At 48.7% G+C, this 21,390-nt stretch overlaps 1 protein-coding gene across 1 annotated transcript in view; it reads right to left on the reverse strand.

The window, feature by feature from the left end:
- DTX1 (deltex E3 ubiquitin ligase 1) overlaps positions 1-21,390 on the reverse strand; it is a 169,299-nt gene that overhangs the window by 20,718 nt on the left and 127,191 nt on the right. The window contains exons 3-6 of the mRNA XM_030217948.1: positions 16,732-16,793; positions 13,595-13,756; positions 9,509-9,570; positions 7,264-7,422 (exon numbers count right to left, since the gene is read on the reverse strand). Of these exons, the coding sequence (XP_030073808.1) occupies positions 7,264-7,422; positions 9,509-9,570; positions 13,595-13,756; positions 16,732-16,793 (445 nt within the window). The remainder of the gene's footprint in view (positions 1-7,263; positions 7,423-9,508; positions 9,571-13,594; positions 13,757-16,731; positions 16,794-21,390) is intronic.

The following is a 21,390-nucleotide window of genomic DNA, read 5'->3' on the forward strand; positions in this document are numbered from 1 at the left end:
GCACGGACACCAGCACAGACGGCGGCGATTCAGAATGCCCCGCAAATTCCTGCAGGGGGTAAGTCGCAGGACAGCGCCGTACTACACATGGCACAGAGCCAACACACGGCCTTCTTACAGGTCATTAGAAACGCTGTACAAGATTATGAGTCAGCACTGGTCGTTCCGGCGGCAACAGTGCAGAGTGGACAAGCAGGTACCGTGGGTGCCGCAGACTCTGGGGCGCGGCAGGGCGGGCACCCAGCGATGGGTAGCGCGCCGGGCGCCGCCGAGTCTGCGGCACAGTCTATGGTCACACATGAAGGGGTAGGCCAAGTATTCAATCCTAGCAGTGACGCTTTATGTGGGGTCTTTACCCTTTCCACCTGTGTTCCCAGGGCTATGAAAGAGAAAATTTGGAGGAACGAGTTCATAGACATTTTTTCTCTGTTGCTACGGGATAGCGATGAGGAAAATAGCCTTGGGAAAGACAGCCTTATCCCGCCATGGGAGCGGGAAAGAAAGCCAAAAATTTATAAATCCATTAGCAATTGGTTATCGGCCTTTCACATATTTATGACGGTTATAATTGAGAGGGAGCCAGAATTGGGACCATACTTAGTACGATATATGGATACCATTAACAGAGCACATAAGCGCTATGGGGGTTGGGCTTGGCTCAATTATGATATTAAATTTCGTAAGAGTATGGCAGAAAACCCCGCTATCTCATGGAAACACAGGGTATTTGACTTGTGGATGGATGAGATGGCAGTCAATAGACCTTTTGCACAAGACAAGGGCTTCAATATGGCCGATAGCACAGGTAATCGGCAGGGGCAGTCCTTTCAGGCATTTCCATCAGGGCAGCGCCAATATAGCGGGCAGGCAGGAAAAAGAATATGCAGGCAATTTAATAGTGGGACGTGTACGTGGCATCCCTGTAAATTCAGGCATGCTTGCACAAACTGTGGGGGAGGCCACCCAGCGACATACTGCAGGAGCGCAAGAAATAGGAGACAACAGAACTCCCAGTCAGGACACGGGTCAGACGCAAATGGCACCATCCCCCATCAGGCTTGAGGCCATGGAGTGGTGGCTATCACACTACCCGGATAAGGCCAGTGCGCAAGCCATAGCTTCAGGTTTCAGTTCAGGTTACGTAATTCCCTATAGAGGTCCCAAGCCCATGTCCATCACATGCCCGAAGAATGCAGCCTCCATTAACATGCATTCACAGGTAGCGGAAGAAAAGATAGCTAAAGAATTGTCGCTGGGTAGAATGGCGGGCCCGTTTACGGACCCACCATTCTCGCCCATGATAATATCTCCAATAGGGATAATTCCGAAAAAAGAGCAGGGAAAGTTCCGCCTGATTCAGAATCTCTCTTATCCGCTAGGCGCCTCCGTCAATGACTATTTGGACCCTGATAGCTGCACGGTTCATTATGCGTCAGTAGATAAAGCTATTCAAATAGTCAGGCAGCGGGGAAGGCAGGCACATTTAGCAAAAGCCGATGTTGAGTCGGCTTTCCGCTTGCTGCCAGTGCATCCAGAGTCCTTCCATTTGCTGGGCTTTACTTTTAAAGGCGGCTTCTACTTTGATAAGTGCATACCGATGGGTTGTTCAATATCTTGCGCGTATTTTGAGCAGTTCAGCTCATTTGTACACTGGGTAATAGAGCAGATAGCCACAGAGGGAGCGGTGGTGCACTACTTGGATGATTTCCTGTTCTGCGGCACGAATGCGCAGGAATGCGCTGCCGTGTTGCAGGTTTTTATGCAGGTGGCGCTGAAATTTGGCATCCCTTTAGCGGCAGATAAGACAGTGGGCCCAGTGCAGGTAATTACATTCCTAGGGATCGAGCTCGACGTTAGGGAACAGTGCTCTAGATTGCCGATAGACAAAATTGTTAAGCTGACTGACGCAGTTAATGCTATGATGCAGGCCAATAAAGCAACTTTGAGGCAGTTTCAGGAGCTTCTAGGGCTATTATGTTTCGCCACGAGGGTGATGCCCATGGGGCGTATATTCGCTAGAAAGCTGGCCTTAGCGACCGCCGGAGTATCACGGCCGTATCATCATATAAGAGTAACAAAAGCCATTAAGCAGGATCTAGAAGTCTGGAGGCGGTTTTTAGTAAATTTCAACGGGATTTCATTTTGGCATGACGCCCCCATCCAAGCAGACGCCTTACAGTTCTTCACAGATGCAGCAGGGGGGGAAGGTTTCGGCATTTACTTCCAAGGGGCATGGTGTGCGGCGCGATGGCCCGAAGCTTGGGTGGCAGCAGGGACCACTCGCGATATCACATTCTTAGAGCTATTCCCGATAATGGCGGCTTTCCACATTTGGGGACACGAGTTAGCGGACAGGGCGATTATTTTTCATTCCGATAATATGGCAGTAGTGCACGCCATAAATGGCCTGTCCGCGCACGCAATCCCTACCATTAATCTGATTCGGGAAATAGTTCTGCAGTGTTTGGTACATAATGTGGCCATAAAGGCAAAACACATTGCGGGTAAGGAGAATGTACTAGCTGACGCTCTCTCTCGTTTCAAGTTCGCCGACTTCAGATCCCGGGCTCCCGGTGCGGAACCGTTCCAGACCCCGATCCCAGACAGTGTATGGAGTTTTGGACCGCGGACGTCTGGGAATTGATTCTGCAATCTTTGTCAGATGCCACGCGGAGGAGGTACATGGCGGCATTGCGGTCCTATGTTAAGCAGCTGAAAGAGATCGGACGCGCTGATTTCTTCACGTCCTCAGCAGTAGTGCAATTCGTCATGGCATCACGCAAACAAGGGCTAAGTAGAACGCATGTACTAGTCACTCTAGCTAGCATCTCATTCTTTACCAAGGCAATGGGAATAGTTAACCCAACAAAGCATTTCGCAATAACCCAGATGATGAGAGGGTGGCACAGGACAGCAGGGAAGACAGCCGATAGAAGGCAACCAATTTTACATCATCAACTGGTCAGTCTTTTTGCTGCTTTAGAGGCGATTTGCGCCAGTGCCCCAGAGGTCCGCTTGTTCAGATGTGCTTTTGCGCTGGCTTTCCATGGTGCCTTGCGCGTCAGCGAGGTAGTAGCAAGATCAAAGAGTGCCAGCCCGGAGATCGGTCTCCTTCTGCGTGATGTCGCCATCACGGATTCAAACGTTGAGTTGCTGATACGCAAATCCAAGACCGATCAGCGGGCGCAGGGGACCCGCATCCGGCTGGGCCGGAAGAGCCAAGATATAACATGTCCAGTATTGAATTTGAGGGTATACTTAGCAGATAGGCCCAGGGGGGAGGGTTGGCTGCTGGTTCACGCAGATATGACACCGCTGACCCGCTTTCAATTCACAGCCGTCTTGAAGCGGTGTGTGCAATGGGCAGGCATGCCAACGGATGTCATTAAGACACACTCATTCCGGATTGGAGCAGCCACCGAAGCAGCAGCTGGCGGCATGCATCCGGAGGGCATCAGGCAGCTGGGGCGGTGGAGGTCAGACGTATATAAGCGTTACGTTCGGCCCGCGCAGATGGTGCAACCGAGGCAGCTGTTCTGATGCGCTTGAAGTGGCACTGTGTAAGTATAGTCGGTATGCACATGTTAATGTTTTTTAAAGTTTTTGGCTAACATCTCATTCTCCCCTGTGCGTTGCAGGTCACCAGGGAGAGCCACGGCAGATTTGGATATGCGGTCACTCCTATGTACACTGGGCGCATAAGAGGGCGGCAGCAAGACCCGCTGGACTGAATCTGGGTTTTAACACTAATAAGATAGCGATAACTTGGCTGGGTAAAAGGGGAATGTGCTGGGCGCAGCTCATCCCAACCGTGCTGTGGACGTTAAGGTCCATCGGGCAGCCTGACGTGCTCATTGTGCATTTAGGAGGCAACGATCTGGCCATGGTTAATAGTGTGCTGCTATGGAAAAATATGCAGCAAGACCTAGCGAAGTTGGCAGGCTGGTTCCCACGGTTGCGTTTGGGCTGGTCCAGCATCATTCCACGGAGGGTATGGAGAGAGGAAAGATCACACAAGGCAGTGGATAGGGTGCGAAAGAAAATGAATATTGGGATGGCTAAGTTTATGATATCAATTAAAGGGCATACGATAACGCACGAATTAATCAAAGAGTCATGTGCAGGATTATACAGGGCAGATGGAGTACACTTGTCAGACATAGGGCTCGATATATTTAATTCTGACTTACAGGGTTATATCGAGGCGCTTATGTTCTGAGCAGGTCGCAGTCAGGAACAATGGGGGACCACGGCGAACGAGGTGTCGTGGCCGTGGTCAGTGGCGGTAAGAGGAGAGGTTGACGCAATGACACCAGGGGGTACACAGCAACATACCAGTAACACTACTAACTGAGATGCTGATTACAGGGGCAGAAAGACCTCTTGCAAAGTGATAAGCATAAGCAACAGTACGGCTGCATAGTGGCAGCAGGAAAATCTGGACAGCGTGTCTCCTGGCTTAGGCGGCCGGGGGGCCAGAACGCTGTTTTGGATATTATGGCTGGGCATCCTTAAGCGGGATGCGCCAGGAGTCTACGGGTGCTGGTAATTGGCACAGGGAACCCACAGGCTGCTTGGGCGGCAACCTGTGGGGCATACTAAGCATTTGCGAGACCCGAAGCTGTGTACCCCCAAGTTATTAATTGATGATAAATGTTAGTTATGTGGTTATGACAATAATTATGTTATAATATGTTATAATGTTGTTTTGAATTGTAATGTAAAACGTTCCTGGCTGCGGCCAAAAATAAATCCAACATTCTTTAAGATGCGTTTTGGTGTAGTGTTTGCGAGTGAGGCGGAGCAAGTGCCGAGTGCACGAGTTGAGAACCCAGCCACACCTCCTAAAGGGAGGCTGGGCACAACCGGGCCGATGGCCTGCGACGGGGGGGGGGGGGAGGGGGGAGGCGGGAGGAGGGTGCAGGGAGAATAGAAAGGTAGAGATAGGCAGGCAAAGGGTTAAAGCAGGGAAGGGGAGGGGAGGGGCGGAGAGAAAAGAAAATTAAAGGAAGGGAAGGAAAGGGGAATTTCCTTTCCATTCGGGACAGCAAGGAGAGAGCAGCGTTCTCCCACCCACCCGCCCAGTCAGAAGGCACTAATTGTCGCAGCAGGCGGTAAGAGGAGAGGTTGACGCAATGACACCAGGGGGTACACAGCAACATACCAGTAACACTACTAACTGAGATGCTGATTACAGGGGCAGAAAGACCTCTTGCAAAGTGATAAGCATAAGCAACAGTACGGCTGCATAGTGGCAGCAGGAAAATCTGGACAGCGTGTCTCCTGGCTTAGGCGGCCGGGGGGCCAGAACGCTGTTTTGGATATTATGGCTGGGCATCCTTAAGCGGGATGCGCCAGGAGTCTACGGGTGCTGGTAATTGGCACAGGGAACCCACAGGCTGCTTGGGCGGCAACCTGTGGGGCATACTAAGCATTTGCGAGACCCGAAGCTGTGTACCCCCAAGTTATTAATTGATGATAAATGTTAGTTATGTGGTTATGACAATAATTATGTTATAATATGTTATAATGTTGTTTTGAATTGTAATGTAAAACGTTCCTGGCTGCGGCCAAAAATAAATCCAACATTCTTTAAGATGCGTTTTGGTGTAGTGTTTGCGAGTGAGGCGGAGCAAGTGCCGAGTGCACGAGTTGAGCCCTAGCTGAAACATGGCCTGTGTCGGATCATTCAGGTAAAGAATTGATGTTCAAGGTGTACGAATAAAAAAACTATGTCCTGATTTTAAAGGCTTCTGGTGCTTCTTTTCGCTATTACTTATTGTGTTGACATTATAAGTAGTATACTATCAGGCTTATTTTTGAAAGAGAAGGGCGCCCATCTTTCGACACAAATCGGGAGATGGGCGTCCTTCTCCCAGAGTCGCCCAAATCGGCATAATCAAAAGCCAATTTTGGGTGTCTTCAACTGCCTTCTGTCGCGGGGACGACCAAAGTTCACGGGGGCGTGTCGGAAGCATAGCGAAGGCGGGACTGGGGCGTGCTTAACACATGGGCGTCCTCGGCCGATAATGGAAAAAAGAAGGGCGTCCCTGACAAACACTTGGCCTACTTTACTTGTTCCTTTTTTTTTTTTACGACCAAGCCACAAAAATGTGCCCTAAATGACCAGATGACCACCGGAAGGAATCGGGGATGACCTCTCCTTACACCCCCAGTGGTCACTAACCCCCTCCCACCCTAAAAAAAAAAACTTTAAAATATTTTTCCAGCCTCTATGCCAGCCTCAAATATCATACCCAGCTCCATGACAGCAGTATGCAGGTCCCTGGAGCAGTTTTAGTGGGTACTGCAGTGCACTTCAGGCAGGCGGACCCAGCCCCCCCCCCCCCCCCCCACCTGTTATACTTGTGGTGGTAAATGTGAGCCCTCCAAAACCCACCAGAAACCCACTGTACCCACATCTAGGTGCCCCCCTTTATCCCTAAGGGCTATGGTAATGGTGTACAGTTGTGGGGAGTGGGTTTTGGAGGGGTTTGGGGGGGCTCAGCACACAAGGTAAGGGAGCTATGCACCTGGGAGCTTTTTCTGAAGACCACTGCAGTGTCCCCTAGGGTGCCCGGTTGGTGTCCCGGTATGTGAGGGGGACCAGTGCACTACGAATGCTGGCTCCTCCCACAATCAAAGGGCTTGGATTTGGTCGTTTCTGAGATGGGTGTCCTCGGTTTCCATTATCGCCGAAAATCGGGGACAACCATCTCTAAGGTTGACCTAAATGTGGAGATTTGGGCGTCCCCGACCGTATTATCGAAACGAAAGATGGCTGCCCATCTTGTTTTGATAATACGGGTTTCCCCGCCCCTTCGCCAGGACGTCCTGTGAGGACGTCCTCACGAAAACTTGGGCGCCCTGTTCGATTATGCCCCTCCACGCCATACTTTGTATTGTTTTCGAATATTTTTACTGCTCTAATTGCCTCCTGCTCATGTTTGATTTATTCTTACTGTACACCACCTTGAGTGAATTCCTTCAAAAAGATGGTAATTAAATCCTAATAAATAAATAGCAAGATGCGGGCGTAAATCCAAACTGTTGACAATCGACGCCAATAATTGATTGCTAGCACCCAATTACTGGCAATAATTGGCTCGTTGGCCAATTTAGTTGCATGAACATCTCAGAATAGCGCATACATTTGCATGTCATTTATAGAATTGCCCTTCGCGGGTCCAGAATTCTTATGCTGTCCCCCTGGAGGTACCTATGCCGACAGAGCAGCCGTTTTCCTAAGCTTTCTGTCCTTACCTTGTTGCCGTTATTGTACATTGCCACCAAACACAGCAGGTGGTACATGTGTCCGCATCTGCCCAACTTGCCAACAAGCTCTGGTTTGATGCCCTTATGGCTGAGGACCCCCTCGTAACCAGAGGACGTGACCAGCCTTTCCATGCAGATCGTGCAGTCCTGCCCAAGACAGAGAAAGACACTTTCAAAAGTCAGACAGAGGCCCCAACACCTAAGAGTTCCCACATTTTGCCGTTTGGCTGCACAATCTTCTACGGCAGAGGTTCCTAATCTGAAAGGTAAGTTCGTTCTGCCTCTACAAAAGGTGCAGATTTAAACAAGGTGGGTAGCAGTAAAGAAGGGAGTGGACAGAGTACTGAAAAGAAACACGTGGACTGTTTCCACGGGCCTAATGATCTGCTAGTGTTAAAACTGTGGGGAAGCCAGGCATGGCTTACGAGCTCCTCCAGCCTCTCTCCCTCTCTACTGTGCTTCTAGCCTCCACTTGTGTTTCCACCTTTCAGAAGTGACCCCTCTCTTCTCTCCAATTTGTTCTCAGAGGTTTCTCCTCCTTCCATCTCTTACTCAATTCTCAATCTCTGCTCCACATTGCCTGACACCTCCATCTTTGTCTCTCCTCCTCTCTCCATCCTTCAGTTCTCCCGCAAGGCTCCCCTCCATCTTTCTCTTTCTCCACTTAGGCCCCCTCTTCACCCTGCCTGACCTCTACCTCCCCCATCGTAATCTACCTTCTTCACAAAGTTCTTTCCTCCACCACTGTGGATCTCCACCTAGGCACTTTCTTTTCTCTTGCCCCCAGTGGGTTGGGATGAGTGGACATGGTTAGGCACATCTGGTCACAATGGGAGGAGAATCAAGCCCGACCGTAAAGGGATGAAGCCAGGTGCTGGTGACCATCAAAGGTTAGGTCCAGAAGTGGGAAGAGGAACAGGCCCAGCCACATGGCATGATGAGCTCTGGCACTCCCGCTCCTCCTCCCCCACTGTTTGCCATTATTTTCCTCTTCCACTCCACACTCCAGGCCCGATCTTCCCCTTTACTGCTGGCTCTGAGTCTCATTTTCTCCTGGTACCCATTTTGCTGGAATCTAGTCTAATCATTTCATCCCTCTTACTCACCCTAGGTCTCCCATTGCCTGTGCTCGAGATTATGGAGAACAACAAATATTTAGAGAAGCCCGGGACCCTTTAAGACCTAGCTATGGTTCAGTTCCTCCTGCATGGAACCCTTTTGCAAGGGTCCATGTGCACTCTGCCCTCATGCCTCCTAGCTCAATGTACAGCAGGGAACATAAATATAGCCATATTGGGTCAGACCAATGGTCAATCTGCTTCCAACAGTGGCCAATCCAGGTCAAAAGTACCCGGCAGAAACCCAATTAGTAGCAACATTCCATGAGAGCAATTCCAGGGCAAGCAGTGGCTTCCCCATGTCCATCTCAATAGCAGACTATAGACTTTTTCTCCAGGAACTTGTCCAAACCGTTTTTAAACACAGATATGCTAACCTCTGTTACCACTTCCTCCAGCAATGAGTTCCAAAGCTTAACTATTCTTTGAGTGAAAAAATATTTTCTCCTATTTGTTTCAGAAGTATTTCCATGCAATTGAGTGTCCCCTGGTCTTTGTACTTTTTGAAAGAGTGAAAAACTGATTCACTTTTACCCGCTCCATACCACTCAGGATTTAGTAGACCTCTGGCTGTTTACCACGCTGAAGAGCCCTAACCTCTTTAGCCTTTCCTCATACGAGAGGAGTTCTATCCCCTTTATCATTTTGGTCGCTCTTCTTTGAACCTTTTCTAATTCCTCTATATCTTGCTTGAGATACGGCGACCAGAATTCAACGCAATACTCAAGGTGAGGTCGCATCATGGAGCGATAAAGAGGCATTATAATATTCTTGGTCTTATTTTGCATCCCTCTCCTAATCATTCCTAGCATCCTGTTTACATTTTTGGCAGGCGACATTGATCAGTAGGCTGTTGTCTGTTGACTCTACAAGGTAACCCACTAGGGTAATGTTTGAGAACCTCTGCTCTACAATACAAAGAGCATCTCGGATTTACTAACTGCAGAACAAGTCCGTCTACATGAAGCTCTTACTATAGTTAAACAGCAGAGAAGGCCCAAAACCTCATGAGGACGATCAAAGGCAGCAAGATCACTGTTTTTGCTCTTCTTATAGTAGTCAGTACAATTCGCCTGAGCTCACCAGAGAATGTCAAGGACCGAAATCAAACTCACCTCATCCGGAGGGTTCTTCACTTTTTGACTGTATCTCCGCACCACGTCTTCTGGATTCTTGCCTGCCATGGAAGAGAATTCAACGGTTAATTTGGATTTTAGATTTGAAACAGGCCTTCTCCAAACCCCGGCTCAAGCTGAGTTACATTCAGGTCCGTGTGTTGTCTCCCTGCCCAAATGGATTTATAACCTGAGGCAGCGGAGGGTGACGTGACTTGCACAAGGTCGTAAGACGCGTCACTGGGAGAAAAAGGATTTGAGCCCTGTATTCCCGGCTACAGCACCGACTTCCCTAACACCAAATTACTCTTCCGTTAAGGAGACCAGAGTTGGGAAAAGAAACAGTTCTTAAATCATACGTCCTGAAGGTGACTGGGCAACTGAAAAAATCTGATTCCCCCATGTCTAGATATAACTGTCCATAAATCCTGGGGAAGGAATCAGAAGGGAAGATAGAGGATAGTCTGGTTTTTATGTAAATTAATCTGCAGGCCCAGAGAGCCTTCCCCCCCCCCCCCCCCCCCCCACCCCCGAGTCACTCTTATACTATACATGTTTAACAACTTAAATTCCTTCAATCACGGAAAAGTACAAGAAGGTTATTAAATGAAATCCTAACTCCTGATCTTATTAACTTTTACAGAGGTCAATCTCACTAAACAGTAATGTTTTTAATGCTCTTCTATAATGGTAAAGCGATCATCTCCTAATATTTAAAGGTAAATTACTCCACAGTTTAACACCCTGATATGAAAAAAGATCATTCCAGTATTGATTTGTTTAAAACATCTTTCAAAGTAGGATAGTTCAACTCTGGGCTTTTTTTTGACGGAGGTACTGAGTACCGGAACCTTTTTCATTGCCTGCTACAATTGACCCATGGTCCCCAAGATTTAATGAAAGAGCTCAAGTCCTACGCGCCAATTCTGCCTTGTCATAGATTCTGTGACTGGTTGCAGGGGGCCTGGCCATTGCGGGGTGGGGGTCCCTGAAGGGTGGCCTGGATTTGAGTACTGCCACCTTTTACGCTAGAAAAAATGCACTGGTTCAGCTTGAAACAACACTCGGATCTGACTAAGGCAAAAGAAGACAAGTCTTGAATGGAGGTTGTAGTTCCTGCTCGATTTTGTAACAACGGACCAGTTACTGCATTGAGTCAGCATTAACCTACAAAAGGATTACTTACCCTCATGATAACCTTCTCAAGATGTCTACCAAACAGACTATGGAATGTAACAGCTGTAGGCATTGTAGATATTAGACAGCGATCAGTATTTTTCAGTCCTATGAACATCCTTAGGACATTCGAACCAAACCAAGAATTAATCGCTTTTCCCGAGCTCCGTATCCTGGAGAGATGGTTACCTCTGAAACCAGGACTCTTTCATTATCATTGGTAAGTTATCCCCCTGGCATGAGCTCATTATGAGCTAACCATGCTTTGTGTAGACGCAGGAAAATCAACATGACTCAGAAACAGCATTTCTTCAGTATCTCCCCTCATTCTGCATCTGCCACATACAGTCAGGAGTGCCAAGGAGCTCTGAGTAGATTAGATCAGCCATCAAATGAAAACCATATAAATGGTCTTCCATGCAGTGTCATAGCTGCAGGAGAGCCTGGGTGGGCACAGGCCCACTCTGCCCCCCCCCCCCAAAACAGTTTAATCACAGCTGCCTTGCTCCCCTCTCTCCCAACCCCACCTTCAGCCTGGCAACCTCCCCCCACCTTCCCTCCCCTCTGGTCTATCATCTTTGCAGGCCGGCAGCAGCGACACACGTCCTCTGCCTGAGCCGGCTTCCCTCTGCTGCATCCCACCCTCATTGATGTCACTTTCAGTTTCATCACTGGCAGGATGAAGCAGAGAGAAGCCTGCAAGGTTCGTGCATGCAGCAGATGTGTGTTGCTGCCTGTAAAAATGCCGAGATCGACTGGAGGGGTGGGGGAAGGGCATTAACATGGAAAGGGCAGGGGAGATAATGTGGAAAGGGCAGAGGTGATAACATGGAAAGGGCAGGGGCATTAATGTGGAAAGGGCAGAGGTGATAACGTGGAAAGGGAAGGGCAGATAAAGTGGAAAGCGCAGGGCAATAACGTGGAAAGGGCAGGGGAGATAACGTGAAAAGGGCAGAGGTGATAATGTGGGAAGGGCAGAGGTGATAACTTGGAAAGGACAGTGGCATTAACATGAAAGGGCAGGTGCATTAGCATGGAAAGGGAAGGGTAGATAAAGTGGAAAGTGCAGGGCAATAACATGGAAAGGGCAGAGGTGATAATGTGGAAAGGACAATGGAGATAACGTAGAAAGGGCAGGGGCATTAACGTAGAAAGGACAGGAGCGATAACGTGGAAAGGGCAGGGGCGATAACGTGGAAAGGGCAGAGGTGATAACATGGAAAGGGCAGAGGTGATAACGTGGAAAGGGCAGAGGTGATAACATGGAAAGGGCAGAGGTGATAACGTGGAAAGGGCAGAGGTGATAACATGGAAAGGGCAGAGGTGATAACGTGGAAAGGGCAGAGGTGATAACATGAAAGGGCAGGTGCATTAGCATGGAAAGGGAAGGGTAGATAAAGTGGAAAGTGCAGGGCAATAACATGGAAAGGGCAGGGGCATTAACGTGGAAAGGGCAGAGGTGATAATGTGGAAAGGGCAGAGGTGATAATGTGGAAAGGGCAGGGGCGATAACGTGGAAAGGGCAGAGGTGATAACGTGGAAAGGGCAGAGGTGATAACATGAAAGGGCAGGTGCATTAGCATGGAAAGGGAAGGGTAGATAAAGTGGAAAGTGCAGGGCAATAACATGGAAAGGGCAGGGGCATTAACGTGGAAAGGGCAGAGGTGATAATGTGGAAAGGACAATGGAGATAACGTGGAAAGGGCAGGGGCATTAACGTAGAAAGGGCAGAGGTGATAACGTGGAAAGGGCAGGGGAGATAACGTGGAAAGGGCAGGGGCATTAACGTAGAAAGGGCAGAGGTGATAATGTGGAAAGGACAATGGAGATAACGTGGAAAGGGCAGGGGCATTAACGTAGAAAGGGCAGAGGTGATAATGTGGAAAGGACAATGGAGATAACGTGGAAAGGGCAGGGGCATTAACGTAGAAAGGACAGGAGCGATAACGTGGAAAGGGCAGGGGCATTAACGTGGAAAGGGCAGAGGTGATAACGTGGAAAGGGCAGGGGAGATAACGTGGAAAAGGAGAGGCGTATCTGGGCCGTTCTGACTATTCTTGTGCGCGTTTTATGGAACTGCTGCATTCAAGAGCCACCATTTACACCAGCCATAGACACGGTGTAAGCAGTTACGCCTAAAGTCTGATGTTTAACTGTGGATTTACGCTCATAACTCTGTAAAAGATCTGCAGCACAACTCTGTCGTTATAGAATACTATACTACTGCCTCTCATTTAAAGACGCTGTCTTCAGGTGAACCTGCTTATTTGTCCCGTTTTCTCACTCCCTATTGTCCGATCTGCCCAACAAAACCAGCTCGAAGTCCCATCTTTTCGGGAAATCCGCCACAACACCACACGTCAGTCTATTTTTTCAGTTCAAGGCCCCAAACTTTGCAATAAACTACCTGCTCACCTCCGTCTCTCATCCTCCCTCACCAAATTCAAAGCTGGTTTGAAAACTTCCTTATTCCATGATGCCTACGACTAGAACAGACCATACCTACTCCACGCTCTGTAGACTGTGTTGCATCCTGGAAACCACTAACTCGCCCCCCTGAAGCTTTTCTATTATTATTATTGAATTTCATCCCCTTATCCTCACAGTATTGTCATCAATGCACTACCTTCCTCTCCTTAATACTATATTGTAAGCCACTCAGATAATATTTGATGGGTGGGGTATAAACCCCTAATAAACTTGAATACTAGTTTACCAGTGTTTTGGGGTCTTGCTTTTAACGGCCTACCATAGAATTTACCCTTTTATCTCCCATTGCCACAGGTATCCATTTAGGTTGTAAGCTCTTTGGGGAAGGGACTTATACTAGAATTACTAAAATGCTGTAACCTGCTTCAGTATAATTGGAACGGCAGGATATAAATCCCAGGTCTGTCTCTATTTATTTACTTTTTTTCAGGTGCTTCTTCTTGGTTTTCCGACAGATACCGTTGATGCCCGACACTGGTTTAATGTCACTCTTGTTCACGGGTGGAGGATGTAAGATGGGTTTTGGGGCACGGGTCAGGCAGACGGGCAAACCTGCCGCGCACATCAAGATGCCCGTCATCCCTACATGAAAGAGAAATCAAATGGTAAACAAGGAGGAGGGAAAAGAAAACACTTCCTTGGGGTAGCCGGAGGGTGGGTGAAGAGAGGAATGCCTCTATCGTTATCAAACATATAAAAGGCAAGTGACCGACTCACCTGCAAATGCGCAGTAGAGTCGGAGCGCTGAGAGTGTAGAAGTCCAAGCCCGCCTCCACCAGCAGTACAGCCCAATAGGGAGGAGGGCTTGGACATGGGAGTGAAAATTGGAGGAGAAGGGAGCAGGGAGGGAAGGAGGGTGCGGAACTGAGGGAAACAGACGCTGGGGGGAGGGTAGGGGAGACAGCAGGGTTGGTGGGCAGGGGGAGGCCATAGGAAGACAAAAAACTAGCCCATTGTTACGGGCATAACGGCTAGTAGTAACATAGTAAATGACGGCAGATAAAGACCTGAATGGTCCATCCAGTCTGTCCAACAAGATAAACTCATTTTACATGGTATGTGATACTTTATATGTATACCCGAGTTTGATTTGTCCTTGCCTTTCTCAGGGCACAGACCGTAGAAGTCTGCCCAGCACTCTTCTTGTACTAAAAGTTCTGAAGATTCTGGAATCCTAAAGAGTTACAAGATTCCGGAATCCCAATTAGTAGCAACATTCCATTTAGAACCCCAAAGAGAAACATAGTAAATGACGGCAGATAAAGACCTGAACGGTCCATCCAGTCTGCCCAACAAGATAAACTCATTTTACATGGTATGTGATACTTTATATGTATACCCGAGTTTGATTTGTCCTTGCCTTTCTCAGGGCACAGACCGTAGAAGTCTGCCCAGCACTCTTCTTGTACTAAAAGTTCTGAAGATTCTGGAATCCTAAAGAGTTACAAGATTCCGGAATCCCAATTAGTAGCGACATTCCATTTAGAACCCCAAAGAGAAACATAGTAAATGATGGCAGATAAAGACCTGAATGGTCCATCCAGTCTGTCCAACAAGATAAACTCATTTTACATGGTATGTGATACTTTATACCTGAGTTTGATTTGTCCTTGCCTTTCTCAGGGCACAGACCGTAGAATTCTACCCAGCACTCTTCTTGTACTAAAAGTTCTGAAGCTAATGTCGAAGCCCCTTAAAATTTACACTTCAGCCCATCCCTATCTATTCAGTCACGATCAGGGCGTAGACCGTAGAAGTCTGCCCAGCTCCCGTTTTGTTTCCCGAATTACCGGCATCGCCACCCAACCTCCGCTAGGATTCCGTGGAACTATTCCTTCTAAACAGGATTCCTTTGTGTTTATCCCACGCACGTTTGAATTCCGTTACCGTTTTCATCTCCACCAGCTCCCGTGGGAGGGCATTCCACATATCCACCGCCCTCTCCGTGAAAAAATACTTCCTGACATTACTCCTGAGTCTGCCCCCCCCCCCTTCAACCTCAATTCATGTCATTGCAGCTATTTGGATTGTGCTGCATCTAGGTAAGTGAAACCCGAACAGCTCCAATGATAACGACACCAGCCGTGGAAGCCTAAGAGAACAGGGATACCACTGATATCTCTTCTCAGAAATCTTGCCTCGTCTTTCGATATGAAGATCACCTCAGATCAAAAGACCAGTGCCAGGCCTGGTAATTTCTAAAGAGCTGGGCTAAGCAGCCAGGGCTTTACCACACTCAGTTACCCCATTATCCAGTATCGGAATTCAAAAATGAGTGGGACAAACACAACGGATTCCTCTCTGGAAAGAGAACGGAACCAAAAGGAAACTTAGCAGTGTTTAGACAGCAACTCTAGTAACTGGGAAAGAGGGTCTGTGCTTCGATTACGGCTAGACACATCTGGATGGGCTGCAGTGGGACTCTGACGGCAACTCCAGTGGTTTATTTTTTTTTATTTTTTGTTACATTTGTACCCTGCGCTTTCCCACTCATGGCAGGCTCAATGCGGCTTACATATTGTATACAGGTACTTATTTGTACCTGGGGCAATGGAGGGTTAAGTGACTTGCCCAGAGTCACAAGGAGCTGCCTGTGCCTGAAGTGGGAATCGAACTCAGTTCCTCAGTTCCCCAGGACCAAAAAGTCCACCACCCTAACCACTGGGCCACTCCTCCACTGTTGCTACTATTTGAGATTCTAGCAACATTCCATGTAGAAGTCGGCCCTTGCAGATCACCAGTGTGGCCGCGCAGGCTTCTGCTTCTGTGAGTCTGACGTCCTGCACGTACGTGCAGGACGTCAGACTCACAGAAACAGAAGCCTGCACAGCCTTCTACATAGGAATGTTGCTACTGGAATAGGAACATTCCATGTAGAATCTCCAATAGTAGCAACATTCCATGTAGAATCTCCAATAGCAGCAACATTCCATGTAGAATCTCCAATAGTAGCAACATTCCATGTAGAATCTCCAATAGTATCTATTTTATTTTTGTTACATTTGTACCCTGCGCTTTCCCACTCATGGCAGGCTCAATGCAGCTTACATGGGGCAATGGAGGGTTAAGTGACTTGCCCAGAGTCACAAGGAGCTGCCTGTGCCTGAAGTGGGAATCGAACTCAGTTCCCCAGGACCAAAGTCCACCACCCTAATCACTAGGCCACTCCTCCAATAGTTAGACCAATAGTCTGTGCCCCGAAAATGGCAAGGGCAGATCAAGGTCAAGAATGAATTTGTAATATTGCATCATATCAAATGCTATAAGTTTATTTTGTTAGGCAGACTGAGTGGACCGTGCGGGTCTTTATCTGCCGTCATCTACTACGTTACTAGACATCTTCATACAGGCTCCTTCAAGGTGCAGACCTTGAAAAGGCTGTAAATAGACAAGTGACCGCAGTGCTGTCATATGGAAGGTATTTAGCATAACCGTAGGGAGGGAGGGTGTGTGTGTGTGAATAGCCACGAGCTATCTCCAAATAAGACACAGGATGGGGCGGGGGAGTTTGCTGGATTCCCTCCTGCGTTCCCAAACAGAGGGCTGAACTTTCTCACCTGCGAGGGCTGGGTGAACTGGTCCCGTTCCGTTCAGATTCTTCACAGGAAGCGCAGGAACCCTGGGTAGAAGGGAAATCAAAGAAAAACAGAATGAGCGCTTTTTTTCATCAGTACGAGGCGAGAGCCTTCATATTGTTCTCCCCGTGATCTTAATCAAAGGGAACGGAGGGAATATTTACAGGAAGCTGAAGAAGAGGCGACGGGCACCCTGGCGTCACACAAACAGCTTCGCAGCGCCATCAAAGAGCAGCCCACCTCGTAACCACTTGTAACCACTCGCCTCCACCTACCCTCCTCGCCTCCTTCCTGTACACATTAATTGATTTGATTTGCTTACTTTATTTCTTGTCTATTAGATTGTAAGCTCTTTGAGCAGGGACTGTCTTTCTTCTATGTTTGTGCAGCGCTGCGTACGCCTTGTAGTGCTATAGAAGTGATAAATAGTAGGTTAGTAGTCTCTTGTAACCAGAGCTAATGTTGTGATGTCATAATGCCTCAGGCCACCAATAAGAGCCAACCTCATCAGTGATGTCACAATGGCTTGATTGTCCTATACTTGGCTCACTTTTATTACATAGCTCTTTGAGCAGGGACTGTCTTTCTTCTATGTTTGTGCAGCGCTGCGTACGCCTTGTAGCGCTATAGAAATGCTAAATAGTAGTAGTAGTAGTAGGGATACGTCTTTTGGTTTGAGACATGAAGAAATGGCAAAAGCTCACTGGAAAAGCTAGCGGTACTGTTACAGGGCAGTGCCATGGTGCCCGACTGTTCCCTGGCAAAGCTCAGGCTGGGCACAGACAGACCGTGCAGGAGTTGTTCAAGTGACTGCTCAAACCCCTACTGGTAGTAGTTAATAACCTCTAGGAAAAGGAATGAGAAATTCTGGCTTCTCTTTAACCCCTCTCCTAGGACCCCCCACCCCCACCCCATTCCTCTCTGCATTTTCGTCATTACCATTTCTTTCCTCCCCTCTGCAGGGTCTCCTTTTCTTTCTCCTCCTCTTGTTCCTCTGCCAGGTCTTATTTCTAGCCTCTGCCTCCATCTTTCCTAAGACCTCGATGAGCAGTGCCAATTTGGGGACAGGGAGACTTGGGAATGGGATGTCCGTGCTGCAGGCAGAACTGCAGTGTTAGAGCAAATGTTTTGTACGTTACATGATCAGTGTGTTGGCTATTGGTAGTGCCTGCCAAGGGACCTGACTTTTAAAAGGGAGATTTGAAATCATGCCACCAGCTCTGTCCTCATCCTGCCCAGCCTCACCCAACACCAAGCCAAGCCCTAGACCCGCCCACTCCATCTCCTGGCTCCACCCCCCCCCGACAGCCATTTTGCAATTGGAACTGGCATGGGCAGGAGCAATCCCCCGTTTGTTCCTCTCTTTCCCTATTACATCCTGTGTTTCTTTCCATCCCCTCTCTCCCCCCCCCCCCCCATTCCGTCAAGCTTCTTCTCCCTCTCTCTCCCTTCCATCTAGTGTCTCCTCCCTCTCTCCCTCCCTCTTCCATCCAGCATCTCTCTCCTCTCTCTCCCTTCGCAGCATCTCCCATCTCTCTCACTCCTTTCCATCCAGTGTCTCCCCTTCCCTCCAGCATCTCTCTCCTCTCTCTCCCTTCGCAGCATCTCACTCCTTTCCATCCAGTGTCTTTCCTTCCCCTTCCCACCACCATCTCCCCCTCTCTCTATCCCTTCCATGGCTTTCCCTGTCTATTCACTGTCTCCCCTCTCTCTATTCTCTTCCATTCACTGTCCCTTCTTTCCCCGTTCCATCCAGTGTCTCCCCTTCCCTCCAGCATCTCTCTCCTCTCTCTCCCTTCGCAGCATCTCCCATCTCTCTCACTCCTTTCCATCCAGTGTCTTTCCTTCCCCTTCCCACCACCATCTCCCCCTCTCTCTATCCCTTCCATGGCGTCCCCTGTCTATTCAATGTCTCCCCTCTCTCTATTCTCTTCCATTCACTGTCCCTTCTTTCCCCGTTCCATCCAGTGTCTCTTTCTTCCACCTAGAATGTCCTCTCTCATCCCCCTTTCCTGTACAGCCATCCAGGATCTCTTCTCCCCAGCCTCACCTCTCCTCTCGCTCACCCCCTCCCCCGGGCAAGGATAGGGACACAGGCACCAAAAACACTAGCTTCTCCTCCAGGCTGCTGCTGTGGCAGCCTGGAAGAACCGTGAGCTTCCCTGCTTCTCGCTCACTTACTCAGTCCATCCCCTCGCTGCTGCAAAGCAAAACGAAAATGTGCACAGGGCCACAGTCTTGTGCGGTATGTGCGCCACTGCCGGCTTCCCGCCTCCTCTCTGGAAACAGGAACTTACATCATGAGGCGGGGGAGGGAGGAGGAGGAGGCAAGCTGGCAGCAGTGGCACACTCAGGACTACGGCCCCGCACACATTTTTACCTTGCTTTGCAGCTGCAGTGGCGAGGGGTGGTGGAGAGAGTGAATGAAAGGAAGGGAAGGGCAGAGCATGGAAGCTTGTGGTTTTTTTTTTGTTTTGTTACATTTATACCCTGCGCTTTCCCACTCGTGGCAGGCTCAATGCGGCTTACATGGGGCAATGGAGGGTTAAGTGACTTGCCCAGAGTCACAAGGAGCTGCCTGTGCCTGAAGTGGGAATCAAACTCAGTTCCCCAGGACCAAAGTCCACCACCCTAACCACTAGGCCACTCCTCCACTGTTGCTACTATTTGAGATTCTACATGGAATGTTGCTATTCCACTAGCAACATTCCATGTAGAAGTCGGCCCTTGCAGATCACCAATGTGGCTGCGCAGGCTTCTGCTTCTGTGAGTCTGACGTCCTGCACGTACGTGCAGGACGTCAGACTCACAGAAACAGAAGCCTGCGTAGCCTTCTACATGGAATGTTGCTAGTGGAATAGCAACATTCCATGTAGAATCTCCAATAGTAGCAACATTCCATGTAGAATCTCCAATAGTATCTATTTTATTTTTGTTACATTTGTACCCCGCGCTTTCCCACTCATGGCAGGCTCAATGCGGCTTACATGGGGCAATGGAGGGTTAAGTGCCTGTGCCTGAAGTGGGAATCAAACTCAGTTCCTCAGTTCCCCAGGACCAAAGTCCACCATCCTAACCACCAGGCCAGGTTTCTCCAGGCCATCACAGCAGCGCTTAGGAGGAGAAGCCACTGGTTGGGTGCTGATGTCCCTGCCCAGGTAGGGGAAGCTCATTTGGTGGTGGTGGGGGGGGGGGGCAATGCCCCTTCGTATCCCTAAATACGCCCATGCAACACAGGTATGGGGGGAGAGATGCCACACGTGTGGGGAGGGGGAAGAAACCAGATACGTGGAAGGGGAAGGAGAGGGAGAACCCAGACCCATGGGGTGGGGGCAGAAGACATGCGAGACCTGCAGGAGGGGAGGGAGGGAGAGAGAGATGCCAGACTAGATGGGGGGAGTGTGAGAGTAAGGGATGGAGATACTGGACCAGGAGAAGACAGGGGGAGAAGTGAATAGAGGGAGAGGTAGAGAGAGGGAAAAATGCCAAATTAGGGGAGACAGGAGAGAGAGAAAGAGAGAGAGATGGTGGCCCCAGTAATCCGATGAATAATGAGCAGCTAAATTAACATACATTAACCTATGAATTAGCATGCATTAAGTCAATGTTAAACAGCTTTAACGTGAATTAAAAATTGTGTTCAACCAACTGAAAATTATGGGGAAAAGCTGGAATGAACCACAAATGAAATGAAGTGCTGACTTCTGCCCCGTGTGCGTCTGTGCCTGTGGGGATACCCTGTTCAGAAGGTCCTTTGCACAGCCACCCATGTGGCAAACGTTAGCAGACAGCCTGAATCTACGAACATCTTCCCACTCCTTTTTAACTGGAGGCGGGTTTGGAAATGAGTCAGTGAACAGGTGTGTTCGGTGAGAAAAGAAACTTTTTCTTAAAGTCACTTTGCATATAATGAGATTTCTGTCCCACGATTAAAGAGTCAGAACGAAACAGGAAGTGCCAGACATCACAATATTTTCTATGTGCTTCACTCAAGATGGCTCCCACAACCTTACTTTTAAATAGAGGCATCTGTTACTGTCACACATTTCCTAAGACTTTCACTTCTGTGTTTAACGATGACTAAAAAAAAGCCTAAACCACCTTCTTGTCTTCGCAAACATACAATAGAGACTAGTTAAGATAACTTAAAATCCCTTCACTCCCCTAAAACTTTCTCAGCTGCGCATTCAAAATGCCACCTCACCCTTCCATAGCCATCAGCACCTGTTCATCGCCCCTTCTGGGGAACCAAAGCACAGATGAATTGTCAAATAAACTTGAAGCCAGTTGCAGAAGTGAAAGATCACACGGCAGAGCTCCGGAGGAAGTTTAGTTGCAACCAGGAAGGGGGAAAAAAAAGTGCTTCAGCAGCTCAGTTCACTCTGCCGCAGGTTCGCCTGGTGAGAAAGTGGCTTTCAGCATCACACACAACATGTACTTTACTTCTGCTTCCTGCCTTTCAGTATAGACCTCGTCCGTGGCTTCGTAACCCTGGTTCCAGCAGCACAGGCATCCTCACAAGAACCTACGTACTAGGAGGCTTGAAACAACACGTTACACTTGCATAAGGTTCGAAAGAAACGTCTAAATCAGAATTTGGACGTTTTACAAAGACGTCCAAATTCCGAACAGGAAAGGAGG

The sequence above is a fragment of the Microcaecilia unicolor genome, chromosome 11 (genome assembly GCF_901765095.1).
Source record: "Microcaecilia unicolor chromosome 11, aMicUni1.1, whole genome shotgun sequence".
NCBI classification, from domain to species: Eukaryota; Metazoa; Chordata; class Amphibia; order Gymnophiona; family Siphonopidae; genus Microcaecilia; species Microcaecilia unicolor.